Source organism: Coturnix japonica, chromosome 2, assembly GCF_001577835.2.
Source record: "Coturnix japonica isolate 7356 chromosome 2, Coturnix japonica 2.1, whole genome shotgun sequence".
In the NCBI taxonomy this organism is placed as follows: Eukaryota; Metazoa; Chordata; class Aves; order Galliformes; family Phasianidae; genus Coturnix; species Coturnix japonica.
The window spans coordinates 123,233,458-123,245,618 of record NC_029517.1 but is presented as its reverse complement, the minus strand read 5'-3'; the positions used below and the strand labels follow the sequence as shown (position 1 = coordinate 123,245,618).

The following is a 12,161-nucleotide window of genomic DNA, read 5'->3' as shown; positions in this document are numbered from 1 at the left end:
TGCTGAAGAGGCTGTTGCTGTAATGTGGTGGTGAGTGCTTCCACACCAGCACATGTATGCATTGTGGGTCCCTTCCAGCTCAGGATATTCTGTGATTCTGTTTTTGGGTGGTCCTGAATGGAGCAAGGAGTTGGACTCGATGACCCTTATGGGACCCTTCCAACTTGGGATATTCTGTGATTTGATGATTCTATGATCATGGAGACTGAGGCATCCCAGCCACTCTGCCCAGTGGGGACCTCGAGATCATTGCTTGTGGCCACGTGTTCCAACCCAATCTCATTGAAATTTCTGCTGATGTTCTCCATTGACGGAGCTTTGGCACAGGCTGGGATCCCATCCAAGCACAGACTGAAAGCGGGACACCACGGAGTCCTTCAGGTAGATTAATATAGGAACAGTTACTGCTTTATATAACATACAGTGGATTTTGAAGTGCTCAAAGTGAGATGGTACAGTGAGATGGCAGGCAGCAGTCCCCTCAGAACACTGTGTCCAGCATAATGCAAAGACAGGAATATAATGCTATCCAAGAGAGATAAGTAAAAAATCACAGGCTTTACAAACAAAGATGCTTCCTGGATTCATCTCCTTAGGAGGAAAAACCCTGTTGCTACTGCCAAAAACTTTTCTACAAACTGTAATGCCAAGACTTGGCTCTTCTTCAAATTCTTGCCCTTTCATCATAGCCAACTTTCCGTGTTAGAGCTTCTTTGGTGCCATACTCTGAGCAGGCTGGCAGACAAAAGCCTCCTACTCCAGGCCACCAGGAGTTACTGTGCCCAACAGCCTGTCTTCAAACTACCCCACCTGCAGCTTCCATCCAGTGGAATTTTTATGTTCAAGGAGCTGTCATGATCATATGACTCCTTTAAACCTGCCAGATTGAAGAGTGCTATGAACAGATGGATTAAGAGACACAGATTTAAAAAAAAAAAATAAATCACATACCAAACTATAATTTACATACTCACTGCCATTGGAACACTTCAAGAAATATATATATATTTACACAAAGATAGAACCTTTGTAAATAACCAGATAGACCCTTCGGGCAAAATCAGGGTGATTTATTCCAGTTTTACTTTCTAAAACACCATTTACTCCCACCAGGACAGGGCAGTCTTCTACATTCTTGCTGTTGTGAGTGAATCGGGTAAACCACAAAACCAAAGGCAAAAACAAACCCAAACCCCACTATCATAGAATCATAGAATCACCAAGGTTAGAGAAGATCTCCACGATCAGCCAGCCCAATTGTTCACCTACCACTAATATTTTCCTTTTAAACCACATCCCTTAGTACAACATCTGTTTCTTGAACACCTCCAAGGTTCAGTAACTACATTCAGCTCTAAATGTAGCTCTAAACTGCAAAGTTCAGAAGCAAAATCTCTAAGATTACACCTAAGGCATAATACCTAAGTGTTATTTTTATGAGCCAAGTTTCAGAGCAGACCTAATCTAGTGCTAGCTCCTAATTCTAAGCCTAGAAGATGCTGTAAATTACTAATACTCCCAATTTAAGAACCTAGAACACACACATGAAAACATGTACCATTTTTAAATTTAATCCCTGTATATTTTAGGCAAAATTACTTTTCAAAAGCAATATTCTTCATATGAAAATTCCAAATGCATGTTTAATGTATGTATTTTATAAAACATATTGAAAAATCCAGTTCCCTTACGAACTGAGCTGTTTGCCAGCAGAATGTGTCAGGTGCTGCCTGTAGCAAGGGTTTTGGCTGCCCTAATTCAAGAGAAGTAAAAGCTTCAAAGACAGAACATTCTTGCAAGTTTCATAAAAAAAATCAGCACCCAAAGAGGAGAAACTCCTATTGTGTATTGTTTGCAGAGGATGCTATGGTGCACCCAGCACTGTGCAATAAGCAGATCAGGAAGCATATGCCAAATGGGTGGGAATACATGAGTGAGAGAGATGAGGAGATGGATTAGAAGGCAGGATAAAATTAAGGGGAAACTGAGCTACTCATAGAGTTCATGTGAAACCTTCATTTTTGGTTTTATGATGCTAGAAAACATGATATAAGCTGCTCATTTGCAGCCTGGACACTGGAGTAGGTGTAGCAATTATTTTCATAAAATCATAGAATCTGTGGATTGGAAAGAGATATTTACAAGTCATCTAGTCCAACTGCCCTGCAATGAACAGGAACATCCACAGCTAGATCAGGTTGCTCAGAGCCTGGTCCAGCCTGGCCTTGAATGTCTCCAGGGACAAGGCTTCCATTACATGTCTGGGCAACCTGTTCCAGTGCTTCACCACCCACACTATAAGACATTTTCCTTATGGCCAACCTAAATCTCATCTCTTTTAGTTTAAACCTATTCCCTCTTGCCTTCTCACCACAGACCCCACTAAAGAGTCCATCCTCTTCTTTCTTGTATTTCTGGCTCCATCAACAAGTAAAGGGCAGGGAGACTAGAATCTGTTCAGAGTTGGAAAGAGGTAAAAATAGCAAAAGCAAAGATTTAAAAAACAAAACAAAAAAAAAATGGCACTTGGAATGAAGAGTTGATTTTCACAGGGAAAAGTGACTTGAAGACTTTCCACCTCTGGAGTTTTTCAGTGCCAGGTTGTATGGAACATTGGGAGTTCCTGTTCTACTGAAAGTTATCGCTGCCCACAGCAGAGGGGTGGAACTAGCTGATCTTAAAGACCCATCCAACCCAAACCATTCTGTGATTCTATGAAGAACCTCAAGGACAGAAAAAATGAAGCAGGAAGAGGGTGGAAGGCAACTGAAATGAATGATTATAAACACGTCTGAAAGGCACTCAGCCCAGGAAACAAGAGTACCTCCCACTGTCCAAGTACAGGCAGCCCAAGACCTTCCCCAAGAAGCCCAAACATCACAGTAAAGCATCCCTCTTTGAGCACGCACCTTCATGCCAGCTGCAGCTGCTGGCCCGCTCGGGTCCACAGCCTGAATGTGGCATGGCTTGCTGCCCCGCACCACGAAGCCCCAGCCAACTGCATCACCAACGATCTTGAAAGAGAAAAGAAAGAGGTGAGCACTACTAGCACTGTGATACATCTGAAATCAAGACAACTCCTTTTTACTGGACACTGTATGATAGTATTTTATCAAAGACTGTGTACAGTCTCTTACAAGATATATGAAAGGCGCTATGCCTTTTGCTTTCAACAAACTTTTCCTTTGTTGAACTAGGAGGCTGCAAGAGGCAGTGCCTTACTATGACAGTGTCTTTATGTAATTTCACAACCCATTCAAGTCAGCAGCACTGCAATAACATAAAGACAGGATAAACAAGTACATAATCAGACCCAAACTGTGTGGTAGTACTGATAACGGATATTGGGACTTAAAAGTACAAACTTAGCAAGTGCAAATAAGCACTAATTATCCCTTCAGAAAATGTCTGTTTGGATTACCTCAGGCAACACACAGAAACAAAGACCAGAGACGTACTGTAAAAGTTTTTCTGACGTATGGAGCTCCGGGCATCAAAAGCTCATCAGCAGTCACCGGTCTCTTTAATACTGTGGGGATACATAAATAAATATTCAATATAAGCATTCATCTGGAGCCTCTCCTAATAAATAACACACAGTGTTGGAACATCATGTCCTTCTGTCCCACATCCCATACAAACTTCAGTTCTTGCAGTCTTACTTGAAAGAAGCAGAGGAGCCAAGGAAAAGTCCACAAAATAACTCTAAGCACTAATGATGAGATCTTTGGAAAACAGGGATGTTCGGGCAACAAACTTCATTGTCTGCAATCAGCATCCACTGAACACATCCACGAGCATTAGAAGTGTCTGTTCCTGTGCCCAGTGTTGAAAAAACTGGCCAACCTCCCTGAATAAATGAATAAACTAATTATAAAGTTCTGTCAAACCAAATGAATACCATTCTGCGTATCTTTCTGTCTGTACATGCTTTACAAGATGGAAGGCAACGGAAAGATATATATAGTTTACTGTATTTGCCTACCTCGCCTTCCAAATAAGGACTGCTTTTCAATAGTAATTAATGATTTTGATGATGTCTGCCTCTTAAGCCACAGATCAAAGTTAAAATTTCTCCCAGATTGTATTCTGAGACATTCTTGAGTTTCTTAGTGATGCTCATGGAAGTAGGAAGAACTACTATGTACAAACCAATACGTCATTTTCTTCTTTCCCATGGATTTTGGCAAGTGGGCATTGAGCCACTGACAATTTACAAAGCATGTCCGTTCAACTTAAAAAGCCTGGATGACTGTCCTCAGTCAACAAATCAGCTTCAGATAAACCATTCACGCAAGACACCATTATACCTTCAGAAATCTCGTTTGGCAATTGTTTTCCTACATGACTGGTCAAGTCACAGCCTGCTTCTTTAAAAGGATTTTCCTTCAATGAACTCATCTGACAAGACACCTCTGTTTTCTATTTACATCTGCAACCTTATGCTAACCTATGCGAGGTGATGTGTGGATCTGTACTTGTGCTGCAAGAGGAATTACCCTAAGGCAGATTGTGTTTAAAAACAAACAAACAATATTTTATGAAAGGGCAGCATCAGCTTCTTCTTTTTCTTCCAGTGTTGTATAATCAGTTGCATTAAAATAAACTTGTTCTCACAACTCATGGGTTGACACTTCACATATAATTAAACCGTAAGTGAATGGAATAGCTGACATGCTTCAGATACTGCACACGTTTATGGAGGGTGCATGAATGCTGCTTTATCTGTCCCAGAAATGTTTCCAGGCTGTAATTAATGGTGTACTGGAGCCAAAGGGTTCAGGACTACCAACACTGTCAGGGTAACATACCTGAGAGATATTTTGCCAAGACATAATGCTCTGGCACTTTTAATAGAGGGACAAACACATGAGAAGGTGGCAATGAATGCCCAGTAGCAGCTTACAGTTAGCAGTGGCTTTAAATGGCAGCACTCCTTTGAAGGCATCTACCGAAGCCTTTCCGTGTGCACAATGCTCCCCATACCTCTGGCAGTGATGCAGCAGCCAGCTGCACTGCATACGTCTGCCTGTGCAACATCCCTGCCTTCCCACCTCCTGTAGGACAGACCAACCTCCAAATGCCTCATGCAATGACATAAGTGTCCCCACATCCAAACACACAACAAGCCTCAAAATGACCTCCTGCCCACCAGTTGTATGCTTGCTTCCACTCAGAGCAGAACAGGGACAATCATACTGAATCCAAACTAGCAGTGAGCACAAAGGGGAGCATGGGCTTGGAACCTCAGGGCTCCTCCTGAGGGAAATAGAGGGGCTGAAACAATATCTATTGCAGTCTGTTTTCCCTTTCACAGATGTACAATAAGAAACAATTTTAACCAGGCTGTGGAAGAATGGGCACATTTAACCTTCCTGTGTGGGGTAGGAAATCCTTTCAAAAAGAAAGCAAAGCTCACCACTACTTCTACCTTCCCAAACAGACCTGTGTAAGACCTAAATAAATGAAGGTGTTGCAATGGCATCAGACAGGCACTAACAACGCTTCCTCCAGCTCTAGATGCTGTTGTGTTCTGAGCTGTGTTATTCCATAACAGCTCCTGCGGCCACTGGACAGTTAAATACTCCCATGACTTATGCCAAAAGAATGTTTCAAGGAGGAGGTTTGGGTTGGCCGAGGGCTTGGCAGTGCAGAGGCGAAGCTGGCTTTCTGGCTGCGTGTTCTCCTAGGAGATAAACTGCATCTCCAGACACAATTATGGGCTTGGTGCTGAGATTACAGGAGGCAGACGTCTGGCTTGCATTCAGCAAGGCTGGGTGATGCTAATAGCACCCCCCCCCCAAACTCATGATGCAGTGAATTTTTAATCTACCCTTGAAAAGATAAAGTTAAATGAGACGCTGAGCATTCCTCACATCCCCTTCTCCCAAACAAATGCCTGCACCCATCTCCTGTGTATCAGAAGCTGATGCTGGTGCTTACCAGACTTGGGGTTGCAGAGCACCGGGGGGCTGCTGCTGAGCGTGGGGCTGCTGCTGAAGTACCCACTGCTGCCACAGCTGCTCATGCTGCTCCTCCGCACTGCCGACACGATCTTTATCTCCTTGGTGGGGCTCACTGCAAAAACGCCGGTGTCAATTACTGAACACAGTTCTTTGGATTCTTTAAAACATCAGCAATAAGCCACGCTTTCACCTTCTCAAGGGGTCAACGTGCTATACGTAGAAAGGTCTGCATGAATATCGTTAACACCTTAGCTTACACAAGCTTATTGTTACACCTTAGCTTACATAGCATTTCAATATACAGAAAAAAATATTCCACTTCCCACTTATTCTTCCAGCTCCTGTTTGATGTTCCTGTGCAGCAAACACTGCAGGACTCCCTCCCCTTATTTTTCACAAAACCAGCACAGAATATACAGGGCAAATTACTTTGGGCTTGTGGGGATTTTAACGCATTCCATTTGTTCACAGACACTGATTTTTGATCTGCTATTGATACCAGAGTGAAAGCTATGCCAAGAGCTAGAGATTGGGTAAACTGAGATGATCCCTGCAGACAGGGATAGATGACTGTTTTTAGGTTAACAGTGAAACCCCTTGCACCGAAAGGATGCTGGAGGACGTTTAATGCCCCATGCAGTCACTCTACAGAGAGCAGTGTAGCTGATGAGTCACCTGACAGAAAACTGGTATGTTTTCTGTTGTCATGGTTCTGCTTGCGCAGGCAAAAGGGGCTGTCGTGGCTTTCTGGCACCAGGCGAGACTTCTCGGTGAGCAGCTCCATCAGCCGCCGCCGCCGGCGGAAATTCATCCTGCACTGGTAGAGCAAGTTGCTGTCCATAAAATGGTGCTTGTTGGACACTGGAAAGAGAAAAGGATAGAGGTGTTTGGTGGGCCTGAAATCAGAGGAGAGCCATCTGCAGTGTGCCTTGGACATTCGTACCCAAACATCCTGTCCCACTCCTGTCCCTGCTGTGGGCTCGGAAGAGGAGCTCGCCAACCCTGTATGCCATGTGGTGCTGCTGGTCCCTAGAGCAGACTTAGCTCCCTCAGATCTGTGCCAATGTCTCACTCTCAGAAAGACACTCTCTGCCTGCGTCCTTCAGAGCCACGGGCAGCAGAAAAGTGAGACCTGTGTATTTCCTCTGTCTCAGCCACCACAGACACGGTGTCCCAGACACTTCCTGCATTCTGCTTCCTCTCCTTTGCCCGGATACGCAAGGTTTGGGAACAGGCTCTCAGCCAAAAACTGCTTCTAACATAATGAACAGAAGTCTTAATTACAACCTGTTTTGACACCAAGAGCAAATCCCAGGTTGCTGGCGAACACAGCGTGCCTGCAGCCTGCAGCAGCACCACAGTGTCTGTGCAGTTGCTGGTGCTGAAGCTGCCTCTTAATAGCGGTTTGAAAGGCAGCAGCCAGACAGAGCTGGTCCAGGTCCCAAAGTGCATTGCCTCCTCCAGGGCCGAGCTGTGGAAAAGCTCCCCTGAGCACTCCCAACATGACTGCTGCAGGATCCCACACAGCTGCTGTAGAGGTTTTGGCTGCATTTTCTCCACCTTCATTCAGCTCCTCATACTGCAGAACTTCCCACAATTGACCCTTTTCCACTAAGGATGCGGATCACGGTTGTCCAACCTTCAGCCTCACCTGGGCCACACCGAATGAAGAGGAATTGTTTTGGGCCACATAAACAATATATAATACAGTCAGTGTGTATCAATTTAAAAAAATCTTTTTTTTTTTTTTAAGATATTTTTATTAAAACAAACAAAAAGAAGGCAACAAAAACATAAAGCTAGTGGCATTTTGACCCTGTTTTTGTGAAACCAATGCATCGATATCTGGATTAATGGTAGTAGCTGCAATTCTTAATGAGTTCTGAAGGTGCTCATCAGAGATTTTCTATCTACCTGTGTGATGTGGTGTAGGGAGCCTGCTTTGGCAGGGGGGTTGGACTCAATGATCTCTAGAGGTCCCTTCCAACCCTTACAATTCAGTGATTCTGTAATTTTCTGGATCAAAGATACTGGATCAAAGAATCACAGAATCACATACCTGGGTTACAGGTATTTATTTCCATGGAATACATAAACAACAAGACAGGGACACGCTCGGAGGTCAGCCACCCCTGACCCCTGCAGAAGAAGACTCAACCATTTGGCCTCAGCCTCAGCCAGACACTGTGCTGTCACTTTGCTCTTGGATCTGCCTTGCATCTGGCCTCCAAAGACAGCAAAACCCGGGGTGCTGCACCAGATGTGCAGTCCACAGCTCTCAGCCGTGTCTCCTGAGCTCATCCCTTCTTTCACACTCCTCAACATGCTCCTTCTTACATTCATCCCTTCTCAATACCTTCAGATTTTGTTCCAGGAGCTCCACATATGTTATAGCCTTGGAAAAATGGTTGTATTTAGACATGCACTGCCAGTACGTCATCTGACACTTGTGAGCTGCAGGAACAGCCTCAAAGAGCAAAAAGCCCAGACATCTGCAGCAGCTTCTGGTCTCAGAGACCATATTCATGCCAGGGAAGCAAAATAACCTATCCTGATTCAGACAGGAAAGAAGAGGCCAAATCTTGCTGTGGCGCTCAGCCCTCCATACGGACACAGAAGCTGCCATATGGTGCCAGACCAAAAGCCCATCTTGCTGAGAAGCCTAGAGGAGCCTGTCTCTTGCTTCCTGGGCCACTGCCAGAGACAGGACACTGCACAGATGGACGCTGTGCCTTTGGGACACAAGGAATCATCAGGACATGGGAGCTTTCCAAATGGCATGTGCTCGTGTCCAAGCTGCCATAGTGACCTTCTGACCAAGTCCCACAGTGTGCCATAGGCTGCCTGGCAGTTTGCACATAGAGCTCTGCAATGCTGCTTTTGCTTCTCTATTGAAGCTCTACCTTTGTTTAAGGAGCAAAGACAAAAGGACGTGCCAGGCAGCCAAACTGTGATGTTTCAAGCACCATGTACACAACAGACCTGGGTACCTAACCCGGCTCATTCCCTTTGAGAGCTTCAGAACAGCCAGTGTCACATGGCTTTACTGGGCTTCATTTCAGGGCTGAACCTGCTGTTTCCTCAGATCAGCCATTTGTATCCTCCAGGGGCCACACAGCCTCACTAAGTCCATTTACCTATAGAAGTAATTGATTAGTGTGTTCTGATGCCTTAATTAATTACTGCGGGCACACACTGCTTCTGTGCTCCTCGCTTTGGACACACATAGCATACAACACTATAGAACAGCACTTATGGACAATCACTATTTTTGAAGAATGGAAATAGAGGAGGAAAGATTTGGAGACTTGCCCACATCCACAAAAGGATTTGCTGTCAGAAGCAGAGTTAATATGAAGGACCTCCAAGCCAACACTTTCACTTTCAGACCACTGACACAACAGCTCTAAGTATTCTAGTAATATAATGCTGCAGCATTAGAATAACTCTATGCAAAGTTAAAAAACAAACACATTTTTTCTTATTTTCTTATATTGATGTCTCAAAGAGTTGCCTGAAACGTCAAAAGACAAGCACTACACGGTCAGCATGACACTGGGTTCATAACACTGAATGAAAGGGGGCCCTACAAACATCACCTGGGCAGCACAATTACTGCCACCAACTGTTTGCCATCTAACAAGTATCAGTATGGTGGTTTAATTCTTCATTTCTATTGATAGTTCACATTTTGTGTGAGAATGTTGGAATCACAGTTTGCAGCCTCAGATGGAACAAATGGTGCATCTGTAGCACTGCGTAACTATGCATATTCCTTGACTAAAAGGTAATACTTAAGCCTTAAAAAATAAACAGGCATACTTAACTCAAACCACCACCTGGTACATACAACATCAAATAAAATATCTCACCAAAATTTATTGCTGTGACCCACGGGACTTTTGTGTGTGTGTGAATTGTCAGCTTTCTGACATTCACAAGGAGGGGGAGGCAAGCAGCTGTGCTGTCTCTGACTTATTACTGGATGGACACTCGCATGCCCTCGCCTTAGGGGAAAGCAGCTGGCACAAGCCCCACGTATGTGAATGCTGGGTGCTGAGCACAGAAAGCTGGTTTTGTTGGGCTTGGTACACACTGGCCAAGAGACAGCAGAGCAGGCAGGGGCGCTCATTTCCCTGCCTCAGCAACTGGCATTTTGCTGAGATCAGCAGAGAAAAGTGGGAGTGGAAACATTCTGAAAGCTGATTGCAGGAAGCTCAGAGGGCTGCACAGACTTGCTCGAAAGGGATTTCTTTAAAGGTGTTTTTAAGGTTGTTAACCTCAACGTTTGACTCAGAGGCAGCAGCAGATAATGTTACTGAGGCTGACAAGGCTTGTGCTTCAGGCTCCTGTACTTCTTGTGGAAGCTGTTGCTGCCAGACAGGGACTGATCGAACTGCTCCTCAGTTAGCTCTCTGCCCTTGACAGCACAGCACAGAGAAATCCATACCCATCCTGGCTTGTCTTAAAATACCAGCTTCTGGTATTGTACGTGATGAAGGTGATGAACAGAGGAAGGTGTGGGGTAATTTTATGGGTTTTTCATTCCATCTTAATTTATCAGTGCTCATGTAGCAACACGTTCATGATACAATGTGCACTTTATGAAACAGAAAGAAACTGTACCAAAGAGTATAAAGAATATCAATGGTGTCTGGGAACCTCCAAAATCATAATGATCCAAGAAGGAAGGGTATGAGCATTAATTCATGGTCACAGCTGGCAAGCTTTGGAGATTCAGAGACTCCGAATGATGCATCTAGATGCCCTGTGCATCCTCCTTCCCCTGCACCACCAAGCAGAGCTGGTATTCTCATTTCATTTAAACTACCCTCTATTGAGTTACATGAAAATGAACTCCTTATTGGATAACAACCAACACTGACCACCTAATTAATAGAGTCCAATTATCTGTATGCTGCCTCATTTATCCATATCCATATCCTCAAATTTCATCAGCAAAGTTTTTAGATGGCCGTTCCATATTTGCATTACTGTTAAGGAGAGAAAAATCAGACTATTTATTTTGGCACTTCTCAGACTGAGAACACCTGATGTTGCAACTTTGGCAGTCCTTGTGCCTGGCTGCTTTGCAGCTTCTGTCCAACTATTTGAATTATACCCTGCAATGTCCATGCAAATCTTCTTTCAGCTTCTGATTCCAACATAAAATCCAGGGATCTACACAGGGCCCAAACGGCCTTTTCTTCTGCAAGGTGACCGATACACAGCAGAGATAAAAACATTAGCTTTAAGTTGATTGCATGGAACTGAGGAGACTTAAGAAAGTACAAAGCCCTATTTTAATAACTGGTGTGATTCATGCCTTAAAAATCAAACCATTTTGATAACTGGCTCTTTGCCCAGATCCCTCCCACAGCTTAAATTCTTCCCAGCAGTGCACAGCACAATTCCAGGCCCTCTGGTGTAAGACAGTAATCCCAGGGTATCCTGAATAGATTTGCTCTATTAAAGTGGAGATAAACCTAGCCTGAAGCTGCAGTAGACCTTCCTCACTACTGGCTGCAGAGCTCTGCCCTTTCCTATTGCAAATCTCAGAAGACCACATGAGTTTTGACTGCTAAGGAGGCACAACTTCCCCCCCAAAAAAGCTGACATCATACTGAAAGCAAATGTGGAATGGTGTGAAAGATCACCAAGTGCTCTGACAGGCCGTGGGCAGGAGTGGGGGCTGCTGATTGCCAAGAGGGAGGTCCTGGCCGTGCCCTGCCCCTCCCCTTGGCAAGGTCTCGCCTCCAGCCCTGAAGCCTTTATTTCCTCACTCCCCTCTCCTAAACTGATGCAATGTTTAGATGGGAAGGAAACAAACTATCGTGGTTTGTATTAGGAGAGTTTTTTATTAGGAGGAAGTTTTTCACACAGAGGGTGGTGACACGCTGGAACAGGTTGCCCAAGGAGGTTGTGGATGCCCCATCCCTGGAGGCATTCAAGGCCAGGCTGGATGTGGCTCTGGGCAGCCTGGCCTGGTAGTTGGTGACTCTACACATAGCAGGGGGGTTCAAACTACATGATCAATGTGGTCCTTTTCAACCCAGGCCATACTATGATTCTATCCATGTTTCTATCTCCTAGCAGAAAAGTAGTGGAGGTGTACATCCATTTTGGCTCGGGGAACCTTCAGGCTTGGAGGAGGAGATCTGCCCAGCCCCAGCTGCCTGCCTTGGCCTCACCTGT

General features: G+C 44.7%; 1 protein-coding gene across 2 annotated transcripts in view; it reads right to left on the bottom strand.

Annotated features, from left to right (window-relative positions):
- The window catches only part of DEPTOR (DEP domain containing MTOR interacting protein), a 63,305-nt gene that overhangs the window by 13,308 nt on the left and 37,836 nt on the right, over positions 1–12,161 (bottom strand). For both annotated transcript variants that reach the window (XM_015856230.2, XM_015856229.2), the window contains exons 6-9: positions 6,642–6,827; positions 5,944–6,078; positions 3,459–3,529; positions 2,910–3,014 (exon numbers count right to left, since the gene is read on the bottom strand). In XM_015856230.2, the coding sequence (XP_015711716.1) occupies positions 2,910–3,014; positions 3,459–3,529; positions 5,944–6,078; positions 6,642–6,827 (497 nt within the window). The remainder of the gene's footprint in view (positions 1–2,909; positions 3,015–3,458; positions 3,530–5,943; positions 6,079–6,641; positions 6,828–12,161) is intronic.